Below are 17,307 nucleotides of genomic sequence, written 5' to 3'. Positions count from 1 at the left end.
ATCAGCACCACACTCTAAGCAACTGAGCTAATGTATGGTGTGGATGTGACCAAGATTTTCAGAAGCTGTAGCAGGAAGATCATACACGAAGATTTTTATTTAGGGGAAGTAACATTAAAGATTGTGAAATGGAAAAATTAAGTCCAGCAGAAATATGGTTTAAACAGCTTCTACTACTGGCCATGTTGGGGATGATGGGGCTTGTAGTTTAGCAACATCTGGAGGCCAAAGGTTCCTCACACTATCAAATATACCCAATAATGCATTTTTCTGGTTTAAGGTAGCTCTGTAGTTAAGAAGATGTTATGGTGTGCAAGATAAATGGCCATTCACAGATCTAGATCTGTTTTCATAAAGTACTGGTGGTTGTTTCACTTCTGAAATCATCATCTATAGGGTTTTACCTGTACAACAGCAAGTGCTGGTTTAAATGTAGGATGCTGTCTCTGCAGTAAATTCAGGGCTTTCCTTGAACTCTCAATGATTTCACTTTTAAAAATAAAAATATGATCTGTATTAGTATATAATATAACTTTATTTCCATGATCTCACCAGCTAGCACATGATTACCCTTTCTGGATTACCCACAAAGACAATTGCTCATTTTGAGCATATCGTGAGCCAATATGCAATATCTAGCAACATCAAAATAGCAAAAAAACCATCCAATCCTACAGCAACAGTTAAGATATAAAGGCTACAATCCTAAGCACACGTACTCCCATGTAAGTACCATTGAAGATACCTCAGATCTACACAGAAACTATTTGTTTTCAGAATGTTATTCACATTATAATTATACATTTATTTAAAACATTTTAACCTGTTTAGCCAAAAAGGCCCGCAGGGCAGCTTACAACGATAAGCAGTATGACCACTACAGTGGTATCTCTGGGTATGAACTTAATTCGTTCCGGAGGTCCATTCTTAACCCAAAACCATTCATAACCTGAGGTGTGCTTTTGCTAATGGGGCTGCTGCGCTGCTAGCACATGACTTCTGCTCACATCCCTGGGCAAAGTTCGCTCCCAGGAGCATCTACTTCCGGAGCTCGTTACCTGAAGCGCTTGTAAGGAGGACGGTATGTAACCTGAGGTTCCACTGTAGTTTTGGCCTTTAATTAGTTCTATACCAAGGTTCACTAATACACAATATATATCTGTATAGTTGGTCTTCAATGACTGATTTCCCAGTACAAAATACCCCCAAGCTATGTTATTTACGAATGAGGCACACATGTGCAAAAGTGCACCTTCATAGGAACACAGAAAGCTGCCTTATACCCAATCAAACCACTGATCCAACTTGCTCAGTACAGTCTATACTGACTGGCAGAAGCTCTCTTGGATTTTAAGCAGGGTTTTCTCCCAGCCATAGCTGGGGATGCTGGAGGTTGAATATGAGACCTTCTGCACGCAAAGCAGATGCCCTACCATTGACCCATGGCCCTGCTCCTAATACACATATACACACAATATTGTTACATATTTCCCCAATCTCAGAGCGGTGTGAGAGTCCAGGAGCTCCACCACGGTCTGTGTTTCCTTTGGCAATGAGGCACAGCAGAGACCGTGGTGCTTTTATGATATATGACTTATTTACACACATATACAATTGAGCCTAGGAGGGAAGGTTTTAAAGCATTAAACTTCAAATTAGCTCCATTTCTCCCATTGCTCCAGCCTCCGATTCAGGTTTTGTGCTCTGAGCCTGCTTGCTGCATTTAACAGACTGACACATTTCCCCCTCCCACTTACATCACCCCAAATTTAAATCCCTAAACTCCCTCCTAAAAACTCTGGCATTCTCTTCTGCTAACTTCCCAGAGCTCAGGGCAGGGCTCCACCCATTTGCAGCTGGCACAGTCTTCGCTTTGCTGATGGCTTATCTCTCTGTCTGTGTACTCTGTTAACAACTCATACTTAGCAGCCATTATCAGGCTGGCCTGTATTTTGACACTGCTAAATTCAGCCAAGCATTGATTAAACTTCAACATTTATCAAATCCAGGAATTATGGGTGTCTTGCACCCACAAACTCTGGCACCCACAAATTCATTAACAATACATTATAGATGAAGGGTGGCCAGATGCAGGAAAAAAGGCCAAGGCTCCTACAGCTTTAGTAGTTGTGTGGATGTAGGAGTTTGTACACCTGCTGAAACTGCATATTCTACACAACTGTTAAAAGTGTAAGAGCCCTTTTCCCTTCTGCATCTGGCCACCCTACATCTATTAACATAAAGCCAGAGGTCATGCTTCATGAAACCAAGGTATCAAATTGATGCTGCCTTGGGAGACCTTGATCCCAAGGTGCTAGTATCTCAAGAGGTTCTTTCCGCACATATAGCTGAAGCGTGTTCCTGTGCAAACCTGTATTTGTCTACTCAAAAGTCCCACTGCATTCAGTGGAACTTACTCCCTAGTAAGTCACCACAGGACTGCAGCCTTAGCATAGCAAACTGAGAAGAAGCTTCTTTTGCTAAATGTATATTAGATGATGAAAAAGTTGGCAGTCCTAGAAATTCAGCCTTTCGTGGAACTTGTACAGTATAAATGATACCCAGAGAGAACTTGCTGCAAGACAGACCCAAAAAAGAAAATAACAGAACACCTCTAGTCATCACATACAGCTCCCAAGTTAAAACAGTACAACGCATCATCAGAGATCTACAACCTCTCCTGGACAATGACAGTTGTCTTTCTCAAGCTCTGGGAGGAAGACCTTTCATTGCCTACAGACAGCCACCCAATCTTAAACAACTCCTAACCCACAATAATACTACAACCAGACCTAACACGGACACTGGCACCAGAGCCTGCAGTAAACCCAGATGCCAACTTTGCTGTCACATACACCCGGACAACACCATTACTGGCCCCAACAACATCACACATACCATCTCGGGACTGTTTAATTGCTCATCGTCTAACATTGTGTATGCCATCAAATGCCAACAGTGTCCTTCAGCTCTCTATATTGGACAAACAGGCCAAACCTTACGCCAAAGAATAAACGGACACAAATCTGACATCAAGAATCACAAGACAGAGAAACCAGTAGGAGAACACTTCAATCTCCCAGGACATTCTATACAAGATCTCAAAGTAGCTGTTTTACTACAAAGGAATTTCAGAAATAGACTGGAAAGAGAAGCTGCTGAATTACAACTCATTACCAAACTTAAAACCATGGAGAGACCTGGCCTGAACAAAGACATTGGATTCTTATCTCATTATACATGACAAAGCCATTTCTCACCTTCTCACCCCTTGCTTTTTCCTGTAAGACCTATTGCAGTCGTTAAGAGTCGTCAACAGGCTCATCTCAGCTATCTGCCAATCACCCATTCCCACCACCCTTCTGAGTAATACCCCTCCCCACCTTCTCACTATATAGAAGGGTCTGGCAACTTCTGTTTCAGTGTATCTGAAGAAGTGTGCTTGCACACGAAAGCTCATACCAAGAACTAACTTAGTTGGTCTTTAAGGTGCTACTGGAAGGAATTTTTTTGTTTTGAGTATAAATGTAAGCATGTTTACTTAGAAGTCAGCCAAACTCGGCTCATTGAAACTTGCTTCCAAGTAATCAAATTAAGACTGGTGGTGTTAAAGGAATAGTGCCTTTCTTGAGTGTGCACTCTGGAATAGCTCTGCACGGCAGAATCTTCTGCCACAGAGAACAAATTATGGAGATAAATTTCCAAGAGATTAACTGCTACCTGTTACGGGAGCCTTAAAGGAAAAGGAGTTTTTTACAATAAAAAAACAACGGTGCCCTAGACAGTGCTGCATACAGCGATGACAGAAAGCCAAAATAGGTTGGATAGCCATGTCTATGTGGCAACTCTGAAAATGGCAACTGCCCTCACAGGATCCAGTCACTTGATTTTATTACAGTGGTACCTCGGGTTACATACGCTTCAGGTTACATACGCTTCAGGTTACAGACTCCGCTAACCCAGAAATAGTACCTCGAGTTAAGAACTTTGCTTCAGGATGAGAACAGAAATCGTGCTCCGGCGGCGCGGCAGCAGTGGGAGGCCCCCTTAGCTAAAGTGGTGCTTCAGGTTAAGAACAGTTTCAGGTTAAGAAGTGACCTCCGGATCGAATTAAGTTCTTAACCCGAGGTACCACTGTATTGTGTTTTTCACTGGGTTGTAAATCATCTTTGGGATTTATTATATTTCAATTTTTATGTAGATTTATTTATTTTATATCTATCCATCTGTTGGCATCCGTCTTTCTCAAGAGATGATGGAAGAGAGAGAGAGAGAATCTATATATAATTGGTGGGTGGGGGTTTGGAGAAAGATATAAATAAGCAACTTCCAATGAACCTAAATGAACACCGATTTGAGTTAGTAGCTCTGGAAGCGGGGAGCGTGAAAGCTGGCGCTCACGGGGCCAATAAGAAGCCGCGCTTCCCGCTTCTTCGCAGCGGATTGGCTCCCGGAGACGGATTGGCTCCTCCTCCTCCCCTTCTCCTCCGCAATGTATCTGCGTTATTGCATCAGACACAACAGCCAGCCCGCCCGGAGGCGGAGCCCTCCTCCCCACGTGGAGGCGAAGGGCCGAGTGCCGGCTACGAGCTAGAAGCGCTGGCGGCGGGACCAGGCACTTCCCACCCCCACCCTCTGCAAAAGGGGACCCGTCCGCTTACCTGGCCGCCGAGCCCCGTAGCCCTCCGCTGCCGGACCCTCGCTGCTTGTCCAGGTGGCCCCACGTGCCGCAGATGCCCCGGGGGAGCAGGAGCGCGCCTGGGCAGCCGCTTCCAGGGCGCAGCAGAGGCGGAGCCCCGCAGCCCACCTTCTTCCCGCCGTGCTTGGCTGCAGCCGGTGCCGCCGGTCTCCACACCAGGCGACGGAGGACAGAGAGCCTCATGGCTGCGAGAGGAAGGACGCGAGGGAAGCTGCTGCTGCTGCTGCTGCTGCCGGGGCTCCCTGGCGGGGAGGCGGAGTTGTTGGTTTCTGGGGAAGGACGTGGCGCGGGGAGGGGCGCCCGACGGGCAAAGCGTGGCCGGCTCCAAGAAATGCCTGCGAAAGGCGGGGGCCCAGCGGAGCCTCGGCGCCTCGCTTGCGCCTCCGGGCATAGACTCGTCCGCAAAGCTCCCCTCAGGTGGTGGGCGAGCGGCTTGTCCTCTCCAGCGGACCCAGGGCAAGTGCCATGGCCCTCGCTTCCCCTGAGCAAACGTCGTCCCGTGGAAACATTGGCCTTATAATGAACATTGGGGTGGGGGGCATGTTAGCCTGTGCTAACTTGGAAATAAATCCCACGGAAAGCAGCTGGCCTTACTTCAAAGGAAACGGGAAAAGAGGGAAGAGGAGAAATAGTTGGTAATTAAAACTGCCAACCACCGCTTCAGCGTCTGCTGCTGCTGCTTGGAGAATCTTCCTTTGAAGAGCATCTCGCCCGGCTGGCAGCAGACTGTCTTTTCCCACAGTACCTCAGCGTTGTGCCTTTTCTGGGGCATTGTGGGAAATGAAATTTGAAATGGTGGCCACCCACCACGGGTTACAGGGGGCCCAGGACAACACTTGGCACCAATTAGTAGGAAGAAAGGCTGCTGCATGATCAGTAGGATACCCAGAGTTTTGAAGAAGCCCTTTGGCAAGGAGGGGAAATGGTTCTTTCTTAATAAAAGCGGATGCGAGAGCTCACAAAAACATCTGCCCATGTTTCTACAGCTTTTATTGGTGCCTCAGTGGCAGTGGTCCCAAGTCAGGGGTGCTTCTTGTCATCCTAAACCACAATGTCCTACTGCTACATGGATACTATGTTCATTTTTCACAACTATCGTTTTTCCTAGCCTATGAACCAGTGCGATATTTCTACACTAGCTCTTCAGGACCCCAGAGATTGCTAATACCTGGTGTCTGAACAAATGAACAACAAATCACAGCTCTCACTTCACTTGTTGACTAAAAATACTGAGGGGCAGAAGCAACCTACTAAGCTGGCTCATTTCACAGCAATTGCTTAGAAGGATACCTGTATATTTTGCTTCATATTTCACCCCCCTCTTCCTGGAGGTCTAAAGACTTACCCTTTCCCCCCCAAATGAAAGCGCACAGATTCAGGCCCTCTGCCCAGGGTGCCAATGAAGGCCTTCACAGGCACCATGGCACCCACAGGCTTTAGCTGGGTGACCCCCATAATACATTAAACTAGAACACACTCTTTGTTTTGGATCTGTATCTTAAATTAATATATTCACCAATGCTGGCCCTTCCCAGCTGATTCAGTAAATGATAAAAGCCAAGTAAAGGAGGAAGTGTCAAAAGTTGCAAAGGGGTGAATCCCCTTGGTACACTGCACAGTGTGAAACAACAAAACAGACTGCATTTTCTTTTTCAGTTTTGCTGCAAATAGTATTTATTCCCCCCCTAGGCAGCTATTACTTACATATTTTCAGGTTTGGCATGCTTTAAACTCAGCTTTTAAGCATAACAAAATGAGAAAAAGCTTTACTGAAGAATATTCTACATGTACATACATTTTTTACATCTTCCTTAAAAAAAGACTCCTTACATGAAAAAAGTGCAATGTAGAGGTTGTCTCTAACCAGTAGAATAAAATGCTAACAAATGATTTGCAGAAATTAGGAAATACGCAGTGTGAATCCATCCAGAATGACTTCATTGTGAACCCTGTCCAGTAGAATGATGCTGACACTATCAACAAATAGTACAGAAATACATTAAAACTGGAATATTTTACAAACAATGTTACATGGTTAAAAATTATAAACCTCCTTTCAAATGTTCTTTACAAAAAGTTGCAAAAGAGAGGTATGACTCTTCAAAAGAAAAGAGAAATCCACCTTTAAACTAATAAAAATGTGATGAGTCTGCTATGACTTATCTAATTTGCAGCACATGTCATATTGACTCCTCTGCTGCATCCTTAATTCTCTGGCTCTATTGTTCCAGTTTTAGTAATGGCTGCTATTTCCCTACTGTGCCCTCACATTACACTTTTGTGCTACCCACTGCCATGAATGAAGTAATGTGCTCAGGAGAGTTCAGACAGTAAAATGGACCCACTAACCTACAATGTGGGTGGTGGTCTTGAAGAAGACCCTCAAATGAACTCGCCTTTTGTGTACCAAGAAACAGCTGCTTTTGATTCCATTCACATTTGTATTGTCCTGAGGCTGCAGAAAAGTTATATAATTTGCTCACTTGAGAAGGCTGTGCAGCAAAGTGAATTTAACCTTCTATGTTACAATATGAAGGAATATATATTAGTGTCTTCAGAAAAAAAGATGCATGGTATTTCCAACTGTTCATTTACCAAGTTCAAACCAGGTTAACAACGGCATTTTTTTGCTATTTTGGCTACATAAGTTTTGCACGAGGACCTGTAGTGTTTATAAAATCTAGATCTGCTTTTTTTGTTGGGAGTAGTTTTCTTTCTAACTGGTATTTTTGGGGAAATGGCAACTGAAGATGTTAGACAGCGTAAGTCAAGCTCCCTACAAAGCATGAACTAGATACAAGGTTGGCAGCTCATTTGAGAATTGAAAACCAGTATTGCCCTTGTTTTTATGGAAACATTTTCCAGGGCTCAACTACTTGTGAATTCAGCTGTTTGCTTTTCTGCCAGCAAAGCAAAAAGTACCCCAAACATATTGTTTGTTCCTCACAAAGCTATGTGTTCCATTGAGCATATATTTCATTATTTTATCAGATTAAAAAAATTCCTCTGTCGTTACAAAGGAACCTAAATGTGCCTATTGTTAATGCACTCAAATTAATTTCTTTTACTATTATTTACATTATTTTACATTTTTATTAAATAAAAATTGAAGTTTGCTAATTTAATATATACTTGCATTAGTCATAATCTATTTTACTAGACATAGCTTGAATTGCAGCCAGCTCTTCAATGAAACTGGGACAGCCTTGTGTATAAGAAATTTTGAGATCGTGGTAAACCAGAAATAAAATCCCAACATTCTTGAAGTAGTATTTCAAAAATTAAAAAGCATTTGTTGCACGAAGTTCAGATAAATTCATAAACCACAAAGCTTTCAATATCTATTTTTGGTAGAATGGAATATACACTCATCACTTGCAGGATTTTGTCAAAAAATGCCTGTAAAAGCAACTTGTTGACATTCTAAAATGTATGAGGGCTACTGTGCCTTGTGCTAGAGCAAAGTGGAGTGCTTTTAAGTGGAAAAGAGAGAACTCCCACCCTTGGCAAAATGCATTTCAATTTCATTTATATCACTGTTATATGTCCTTCATCTGAAAACTGGTTAAACATTGTGTGTTTGCACACCGTATTTTTTTTTCCAAGTAAAAACACTACTGCTTCCAAGCTAAAGCTATGCAAAAAATAAGACGACAGAATACACAGCAGCATAAACAACAAGAGTCAACTCTATTCAGGTGTTTGGTACCTGCTCATACTAAATCTGTGAAGGGGTTATTGAGAATGTACAGACATGGGTGCCTTTCATGTTCTCCCAGCCCATGTGTGATAAGCATCAGTCTAAAAGGTTGGGCTATGTGAGCATGGATGTGCAAGTGAACAGCTCCTGCCCCAGGAACAGCTATCAATCAGCTCTGTGGAGGGAGCCATACCTGCATACAGATGGACCTATTCAGACGGATGCCAGGACATGGCCAGCATGTGTGTCAGTATTTAGATGGCGATAACAGCTTGTGCTATCTCAGTGTTCCTTCGTATGTTTGGCATTTATGGGTACTAAACATCTGATTAGGGCTGCTTACTACTTTCATGTGATAAAAGGGAGACAAAAAGGAATGTAGTGTATTGAAATAAAAGGATACCAACTTAAACAAATGGGGGAGGCGGATCCCTTTAAGCTAAATGGGCCTGAACTATCTCTAGTTTGTGTTCAGTAATGTATAGGTTTGAATTACTAGTGTCAGGAAATTGTTTCCAAAACAGGGAGTTCCAGCTACCCTGCAGGCTTGAATTGGAGAAAGGTGCTTTTCTGCTTGATCCCACAGATTCCATTTTGGTCTGTACCACAAGTGCACATTTTATTTGTCAAACCTACTTGGAAAAGTGGGCTGCGGAAACATAGGGAGGGAATCTTAACACTATTGGAGTTGAGTGACAATACAACAATAAGCTTCAGTCCAATCACAGTATTTCATACCTCACTTGATGAAAATATATGTGCAGTCCTTTAAGCAAGTAAACCTGAGAGTACTCTTTCTTTATCTTTCACTGATATTTCACTGCACATTTCACATAATATGCCATCCCCCCCCCCTTGCTTTTCAGCATTAATGCAATTCCTAGAACAAAATCAGAATTCTGGCCTACATGACTGACTGTTAAGAATGGAGGCAAGGAAAAGCTAGCCAGAAATCTGCCTGCAACATAAAGCCAGTCAATAACTTGACAGTGCAAAACTAGTCACTTTAAATTTCTCACTACATAATAGTTAAAATATACACACTACAATGTACACTACCAGTACAGGCAGCCCTATTATAACTTTGTCAGCATTAAGGCATAATGTTAGGAATAAAAAAAAAAAAATCAAGCAAAGCTGCTTGAGCTAAGACACTGAAATTTTTCTCTTAAGGACTGGACAATGTTCTGCTGATTAGGAGATGGTACCCTCCATAGGTAATCATTCAATTTATCTGAATCACTACATGTGGCCAGGAAAGAGTCTGGTGCCTTAGCAGGAGCCAGGGGCATATTTTTGTTACTACAAGTTTCTGAAGCAGCGCAATGTACATTTATGTTTGGATCCGAGAGTTTTGTTTGGTTGTAGAAACTCTCTAAATCGGAGCCCTCATCTTCAGATTTTATTTCAACATAGTCGTCGTCATCCCCTTCTCCATCAGTGTCTTTGAAGTTAGAAAAATAGTTCTGAGTAGCAATTTGTGCATTTGAGAGCAAGTTTCTGTTAACTCTAAGAATTTTTTGAGAATCCTGCAGAATCATTTCAGAGCAATTCTCAAGGCTCTGCTTTGCTCCATCACATGCTGCAAGTCCTGGGGTGGCACCTGGCACAGATTCTTTATAGTGTTCAGAGAGAAAGTTCCTGTCTGAATGCAGCTGCTTCTTGTCCATTTCATGTGGATAATTTATTGAATCCCCAGACTTGCTGGCCACAATAGAGGAAGATGATTGTGACCTGCTATACATCTGTGACTTTGCATTGTTTTCCCGTCTTCCTAAAGAGTTAAAAACCTGACTGTGGTGCAAGTTCTCTTTGTTAGGCTGACTTATAATTGCGCTCCACCTTTGCGCAGGAATGTGCGGGCGAAGAGGAGTCTGAAGGGAAGGCACTGAGCAGGCTGCTGGCAACTGTCTCTGCTTTGCACCCATTTCCGAAGGGGAGCTTCTGGCCTTCAGGTGTGGGACTTCCGACCAGGGAGAGAAATCTGAGAGTTCCACATTACTGTATGTTGAGTGCAACCAATCCTCTGCTCTGAAGCATTCCACAGCTAACTGAGATGTTGACACTGGTGAGGAATACCTTACGTTTGATGGGTCTTGAGAACTGGTCTTTTGGGGTGAGGTTTCCCGAAAAACAATCTGATCGTAGAGCTGGGAATATTCAGCAATTCTGGCACCTAAAGAAAAGTGTGACAGAAGACACAATGGTCAAAACAAAGTTGCATCCATATTATAAAAAAGCTGTAACATGGGAGTTAAATTTATAGCATAGTAAGGACGCATCTTTTTAATAAGTCTTGTTGATTCTAACAGGTCTTACTGACAAGCATGCATCGGATAGTAGCCTTAGCTATATTTCTCACTCTATTAGAGCCTTATTTGGATGTTATTACTACTATACATGGTGTTTTGAATCCCCGCGACGGGGTGAGCTCCCGTAGCTCGGTCCCTGCTCCTGCCCAACTAGCAGTTCGAAAGCACACAGTGCAAGTAGATAAGTAGGTACCACTCTAGCGGGAAGGTAAACGGCATTTCCGTGCGCGGCTCTGGTTCGCCAGAAGCAGCTTAGTCATGCTGGCCACATGACCTGGAAGCTGTACGCCAGCTCCCTCAGCCAGTAAAGCGAGATGAGCGCCGCAACCCCAGAGTCGGTCACGACTGGACCTAATGGTCAGGGGTCCCCTTTACCTTTACCCTTTACTACTATACAATTAAGATCACAGAGGGAGAGTGGGGGGTTGCATATGCTGGCCACTGCCAGGCCCACACCTACACTGTCCACAATCTAGGGGTTTCTCTGTAAAGGGGGACATGCATCGGCTGCTAAGCTACCTGTGTGACCTTCTCCAAAGGCATTCAAAGTATTCAATGTAAGAATGGTTTAAAACAACAACATTGTCCGCATACCAATGGCTGGGCCTCCTTGTTTCTTCTCTTCCAAAATGGCCGCTAAGTCCTTGTGCCTTGATTTATGTTGCCGGCTCAGAAGTTGCTCTTGCTCTGGGCTTTTTACTTTCAAAAGCTGGTTTGCCTTCTTAATTTTTTGGCTGTACTGTCTTGCCATTGTGAAGACCCGGTTCTTTGTTTTATCCACAGCATCCAGTTCATTGTCAGTACTTTCTGCATTAGCACTGCACAGAATACTACTGGCAGTTTCATAAAGACTATCGACAAAAGCTCTCTCATTGGAGAGGGAAGATCTGTTGAGACTCATCAAGGAATTTGCTCTGCATGGTGTTTCCTTACATAGCGATGCTTCCTCCTCGAATCTGAGGTTGGCTTCACTCAACCTGGCAACTTTGTTAGGCAAAGCTTTTGGGAAAACAGGTGTTTCTGGCAGTGAGAGAGGGGGGGGTGAATATCCCACATCTTTATTTAACTCACAAGTAGTTCTAGTAGGAGTGTTGTTGTCTATGTCATCTTTGCAAACAGGAAAAGCTGCAAGGACATGGTCTCTCGTCTTTTCCTCATTCTTCTTGATGTAATTCTCCAGGTCATTCCAGATTTCATCCACTTCCTCAGATAATTTGTCTGCAGCAGATTTGTGAGAGTGTGAATCAGAGTTTGATGAGCTATCCACTAAGCTCAAATAATCATGATCTAATGGAACACAATGATAGGGATTTTCATCTTCACTGAAATGGAGGCTTTCTTCAGAAACAAACTGCCGCAGGTGGTCACAGCATGCAAAATCTGTTTCCAGACCCAGAAAACTCCTCTTTTTGGAACACTTAAGGCGATCACATTTGAAATTGGTCAGTGATTGCTCTGGGAGGACTATGGTATCATAGATATTTTCCTCACTGATCCTTAGATCATGAGAGCTTACAGGTGGAGTTCCTCTCCTGGGAGTAGTTTCATTTCTGCTGGTAGAAATAGAGGTCCTGCTTTGAGGCGCCTGTCTTTTATTGAAAGCAATGTCTTGGTCTTGAGCCTCATAGAGCGAGTCTCTAGCTGACCCTTGTGGAGCACGGTCAGACGCTTCCCTACGAGTGAGACCCATTAGTTTCAAATCTTCAAAACTTATATTGTCATAGACATGATCTATGTCATCAATAGTCAGTTCTTCTGAAGATTCTAGGTACACCTGCAGATTGTCCATGTCACTCCTGGAACTTTTTATTTCATTCCGAGTAGCATTCTGACCAAGGTCATTTTTTCTGTATCTTGAACCAGACGGAGAAGTTTTACTTTCCCCAGCACTGCTGGCCCGCCTCACAATTCTGTGAGAGTTAGAGTTAGAAATGTCCCTTTGATGAGCTAGCCCTACGTGCCAGCTGCAAGGGCGGCCTGAAGGCTCTCTCTCTTCACAGCCAATGGAAACCAAGTTGGATGTCGATTCTGACGGTACAAACATCTGATAATCATCTTCGTCCTCTGTGTTCTCTTGCGGGGGGCGTCTGCTTGGGAACAGGGCTTGCCGAATCTGGTGGTCTGTCCAGATGTTTCTCACTGCATCTGTTCTGCCCAAAATATTCGCCATAAATGAGCTGTTTTGTGGTGCAAACTGCCGAGATGTATGACCACCCCCACTGCAGGAAAATGAAAGCTTTGCGTTGACCTGGGAAGGTGCTTCATTTGTAGGCTCCTTTGCATTCTATGAAGTTTTGAAACAGAGCACACTATTAGTCTATGATCTAACTAACATGCAGAATCATAATCACATATAAGAGGAGGGCAACCTTTACTGAAGTTGAGAGTCTCATTTCCTTGAGGGAAACTGGCTAGGCGCTACATACTGGTGCTGGACAGAACCAAGACAAAAAGTGGGTGCGGACACCTCTTTTCCTTCTCTTTCTGCCTTTAATTCTCCCCCGTTCATCATCCATTCATCTCTCACACAAACGCCATGCACAAACACGTACTCCATTCATCAACCATCCATTCTGCCTCTCATGTACCCTAGCCATTCACAAGCATTTGTCTGCAGGCCCCTCCAGATGGTTCAGAACACCCTGGAGCCTCTGGGTTCTGTAGGCTACAATCTTGAACAGATACACAAATGAGTAAGTCCCTTTGAACACAGTCAGTGGGATTTACTCGCAAGAAACCAGGGATAGGGGTGCACTGCATTATTTTCCTGGCTTTTTAAAAGCAAAATTTGAATGCTCCTTTCCTTAAAACCTCCTTTGAAATGCCTGCAAAAGAAGACATTTTATTTCACACCACTGAATACATTAAGTTGACAAATCATAAAACCACTTTTCCATAAAGACTGTACCTGAATTTCACATTTACTGAGATTAACACTTCTTCGTTTCTCAAAATTTTCAGCAACTTGACTGTTTAACCTTTTGCGGCCTCCCTTTGGTTTCTGCTGGGAATTTTGTTGTGTGGTCTGCAGAAAACAGAAGGGTTACAGTATGACGCATAGTCCTTTACACAGAAAGGCCTTCAGCCAGAGCCAAGTCTCAGAAATGTCAAATGTTTGACAAGATACTGCATTATTACAGTGGAAAGGACTCTCTGGTGGGGCCTCCTAAGCTGACAGAGGTCAGCAAAAGGCAGTGCGCTAACACAAAATGTTTTTGACAAAGGACATATATTTTGCTTGTTGCAGGGTAGATGGTGGGCTCCAGGAAGAGTATTCTGGAAGACATTGCTTTCTGATTGATATGGTAGCTGTGATGCCATCACCCTGAAAGCATGAGGCTTCTACATTTCACGAAGTTTTGGGTGGTGGTATTTTCCTCTCAAACAAATGTACAACGGCTAGGAACATATGCAAGTCTTGTTACAAGCTCAGAAAGCCTGCCTAAGCACAGACAGGGAAAAGAGGAATGGCCCTTGGCCTCTAGAAATTTCCACAAAAAGTGTAACAGATTATTACTATTTTTCAAAATAATATTATTATTTTAAAATAATAATCATGTAAAAATATTTTGTACAAATATACACAAGTGGTGTGTATTGTATATAAATATACACATGCAATATTTTTTTTCAGTATGAGGAAGGCACTGCAAGGGAAGATGATGTCCCCTTTTCTCTCCCAGCATGAAAATTTCTCTCTCTCTCTCTCTGTGTGTATGCATTTTTAAATGTGTTTATCTAAACACATGATTTTAAAATGCAATTAAAATAACAACAACCACAACAACAGAAAACTGCATCACAAAATTTGGGGAAATGAAAATCCAAATAATCATTACATTCCGATTCACACACTTCCAATCTGGGAAGTGTGGATCAGGTAGGTTCGCATTGGAATTAACAGAAATAAATCCTTCAAGCACCAGTAATTCTCATCCTTTATGTACCCATATCTGACACACACCTACTATTCATCTTTCCATTTCACAAAGCAAGTTGGCTACCTGTTCAGTCTCTTCCTCATCGTCAGCATCAGTCTGATCCATAACACCAGTGAGGGCGTTATCCTCTTGGTCGCTACTATAGGCCACTTCATTGGAGTCCAGTCCTTTGTAATTCAGTGAAAACTTTTTCCTAGGACTGAGGAGGGCTTCAGCCTGAGATAGCAGGGTTCCTTCAATACTGATCCGCTTGGAAGGAAAATATATATTTATATGAAGCACCAGGTCCCATCCTTCTCATTTTAAAGCAGCTATTCTGATGTGGGTGTGTAGCACATTCATAGATATATACACATATGCATCTACATAAACATATATAAATGTGCATATACACACAAGCCACACATCATGTATTTGGTCTCTTTTTAAATCATCTCTCCCATAGCTTTTATTTCTCAGTAGTAGACACACACATCCTTCTGTATGTGGCTTAATATCAGAACACGGAGCAGTAAAGGGGAAGTGAAATGACCACAAGTTTAGTGCAGAAGTGGGGATACTGCTGCCTTCCAGATGTTGTTGGGCTCCTGTTCCCATCAGCCATAGCCAACAGTCAAGAATGCTGGGAGCTTTAGTCCAGCAACATCTGGAGAACCATAGGTGGCCAATTTCTGGCTTAGAGGAAATCAAGAGAGTATGCGGTAGGCAGCGCTACTTAAGTCTCTTTGGTCTCTTTCCCCACCCCTTGCTATGTTCCAAAACTGCCCTACCACGACACCCAGTGGGCAACAGAGCTGGGATACCATTGAGGGGGGCAAAACGGGAGACAGACATGTTTGACGCATGGCACATAACTGATCAAGTGATTGCATAGCTCTATTCATTTCAGTGGCGACTGCACAGGAGATCTTCCAGGTGGATTGTTTGCACGTTGTGGTTTGGAAAGGTGGGGGAATATTCAGATTTCCTGCCTCAGGTATAAAATGCTGTATGCCAACCCCGAGCTTATTGTTTGCAGTTGTGCACAACTGGAGGTAAAGAAGGGTAAGACCATGACAGCCACTAGGTGGCAGGCATGGATAACAATCGTAAGTGGAAAAAGGAAAACAAACTGTTCTGAAGTCATAAGAAGTATTCAGTACTTCAAATCTAACTTTTTCAAAAATCACTTTCAAGCTACTGGGGGTGAGGAGAATGATATGCCTTACCTTTTTCGTGTCTGGATCCATGTCTAAAATTATTAGTGGGAAACAAAAAAACAAAACAATCCTAAGTATCACTTAGTAAAAAAATTATGTTCCGTGTTTGTGGAAAACAGGTTTAAGTCTAAAACACCTGTTGACTTTAAAATGGAAATTATAAACCAAAGTACTGTGTTTAACATGGGCCCCATCAATAGATAAGGCAAGCATGCTTGAACATTTTTGTAATAAATTTATCCCATGTGAAAAACTCCCCCTGCATTCAAAACTGAAAGGCTTGCCTGCTGGTTTTTGAAGGTTGCTATTTTTGTGTGTCAGATATTTAACAAATCTGACATTTCTCCCCTGACAAGAGATTGAACACAACTCCTCCCCAGGACAACAGGGGTTTTTTTTTTATTTACATAGACTTAATCAAACACTTAAAGGTGCCACATGATTTGTAATACTTAATGCATAATATCACATACAGGACACATTGTAACTCACCACTTGGCTTTATGATTTTATGGGCTCTGGATGAAGGCTCTGCGGGAAAAACACATGTGCTTTTGTTTAAAGTGTTTATGCTGTCTCCTGATTTAAACGATATTGTAAAAAAGTATCCTAAATAAACCCAACTACAACCAACAGCAGCCAAAAGAGAAACAGTAACACCCCAGAAAAACTTAGTGGACTGCCCTGGACTTTGGTTTTACACCAAATTATATGTGTTAGTCAGTGCCAGGCAAAGAAGTTCTCAAAACAGGGTTTACACCAGGGATGGAGAACATGTGGCCTCCAGATGTTGTTGGACTTCAACTCCCATCAGCTCCAGCCAGCATGGCCAATGCTCAGGAATGATGGGTGTTGTAGTTTGCTAACATCTGGAGGACCACAGTTTCCCTACCTCTTCCATAGGGCTTGGTGCTGCTATTGAAAAGGCACAGCACAACTCACCACTTTTCTGATGGTGGGGGACCAGGAAGTACAAGGACCTTTTCGGATGACTTGACTGTAAAAGAATGCTCATATAGATCCAAACAATGGATCCAAACTACAAGAAAGTTATAGCAATGGATCCAAACTACAAGAAAGAAGATTCCACCTAAACATTAGGAAGAACTTCCTGACAGTAAGAGCTGTTCGACAGTGGAATTTGCTGCCAAGGAGTGTGGTGGAGTCTCCTTCTTTGGAGGTCTTTAAGCAGAGGCTTGACAACCATATGTCAGGAGTGCTCTGATGGTGTTTCCTGCTTGGCAGGGGGTTGGACTCGATGGCCCTTGTGGTCTCTTCCAACTCTATGATTCTATGATTCTAGGAAACCACAACAAAATATGTTATTACCTGACTTCCTTCTCACCCTCTGTGGGGCGATTCCTTCTTTAGAATTACTCGATGCTTTCATTTCTCCTTCTGGGCTATAATGGAATCCTGGGTGATCTATAAAGAAATTAGAGAAACAATATGTAAG

The 17,307-nt window shown here is 42.9% G+C and overlaps 2 protein-coding genes across 9 annotated transcripts in view; both read right to left on the bottom strand.

Annotated features, from left to right (window-relative positions):
* LOC308473120 (monofunctional C1-tetrahydrofolate synthase, mitochondrial-like) overlaps positions 1 to 4,922 on the bottom strand; it is a 120,168-nt gene extending 115,246 nt beyond the window's left edge. The window contains exons 1-2 of the mRNA XM_080998430.1: positions 4,662 to 4,922; positions 405 to 489 (exon numbers count right to left, since the gene is read on the bottom strand). Of these exons, the coding sequence (XP_080854556.1) occupies positions 405 to 489; positions 4,662 to 4,882 (306 nt within the window). The 5' untranslated portion in view covers positions 4,883 to 4,922. The remainder of the gene's footprint in view (positions 1 to 404; positions 490 to 4,661) is intronic.
* A 2,722-nt stretch (positions 4,923 to 7,644) lies between these two features.
* The window catches only part of LOC308473089 (pleckstrin homology domain-containing family G member 1-like), a 103,742-nt gene continuing 94,079 nt past the window's right edge, over positions 7,645 to 17,307 (bottom strand). For all 8 annotated transcript variants that reach the window (XM_080998349.1, XM_080998351.1, XM_080998348.1 and 5 more), the window contains 7 exons: positions 17,181 to 17,276; positions 16,344 to 16,382; positions 15,861 to 15,883; positions 14,716 to 14,901; positions 13,620 to 13,736; positions 11,306 to 12,995; positions 7,645 to 10,575 (listed from right to left, as the gene is read on the bottom strand). In XM_080998349.1, coding sequence (XP_080854475.1) covers positions 9,527 to 10,575; positions 11,306 to 12,995; positions 13,620 to 13,736; positions 14,716 to 14,901; positions 15,861 to 15,883; positions 16,344 to 16,382; positions 17,181 to 17,276 — 3,200 coding nt within the window. In that variant the 3' untranslated portion in view covers positions 7,645 to 9,526. The remainder of the gene's footprint in view (positions 10,576 to 11,305; positions 12,996 to 13,619; positions 13,737 to 14,715; positions 14,902 to 15,860; positions 15,884 to 16,343; positions 16,383 to 17,180; positions 17,277 to 17,307) is intronic.

The sequence above is a fragment of the Podarcis pityusensis genome (assembly GCF_964106645.2).
Source record: "Podarcis pityusensis genome assembly, chromosome: 3".
Taxonomy (NCBI): Eukaryota; Metazoa; Chordata; class Lepidosauria; order Squamata; family Lacertidae; genus Podarcis; species Podarcis pityusensis.
Note: the sequence above shows the minus strand (reverse complement) of the source record. Positions and strands in the feature narration are given on the sequence as shown.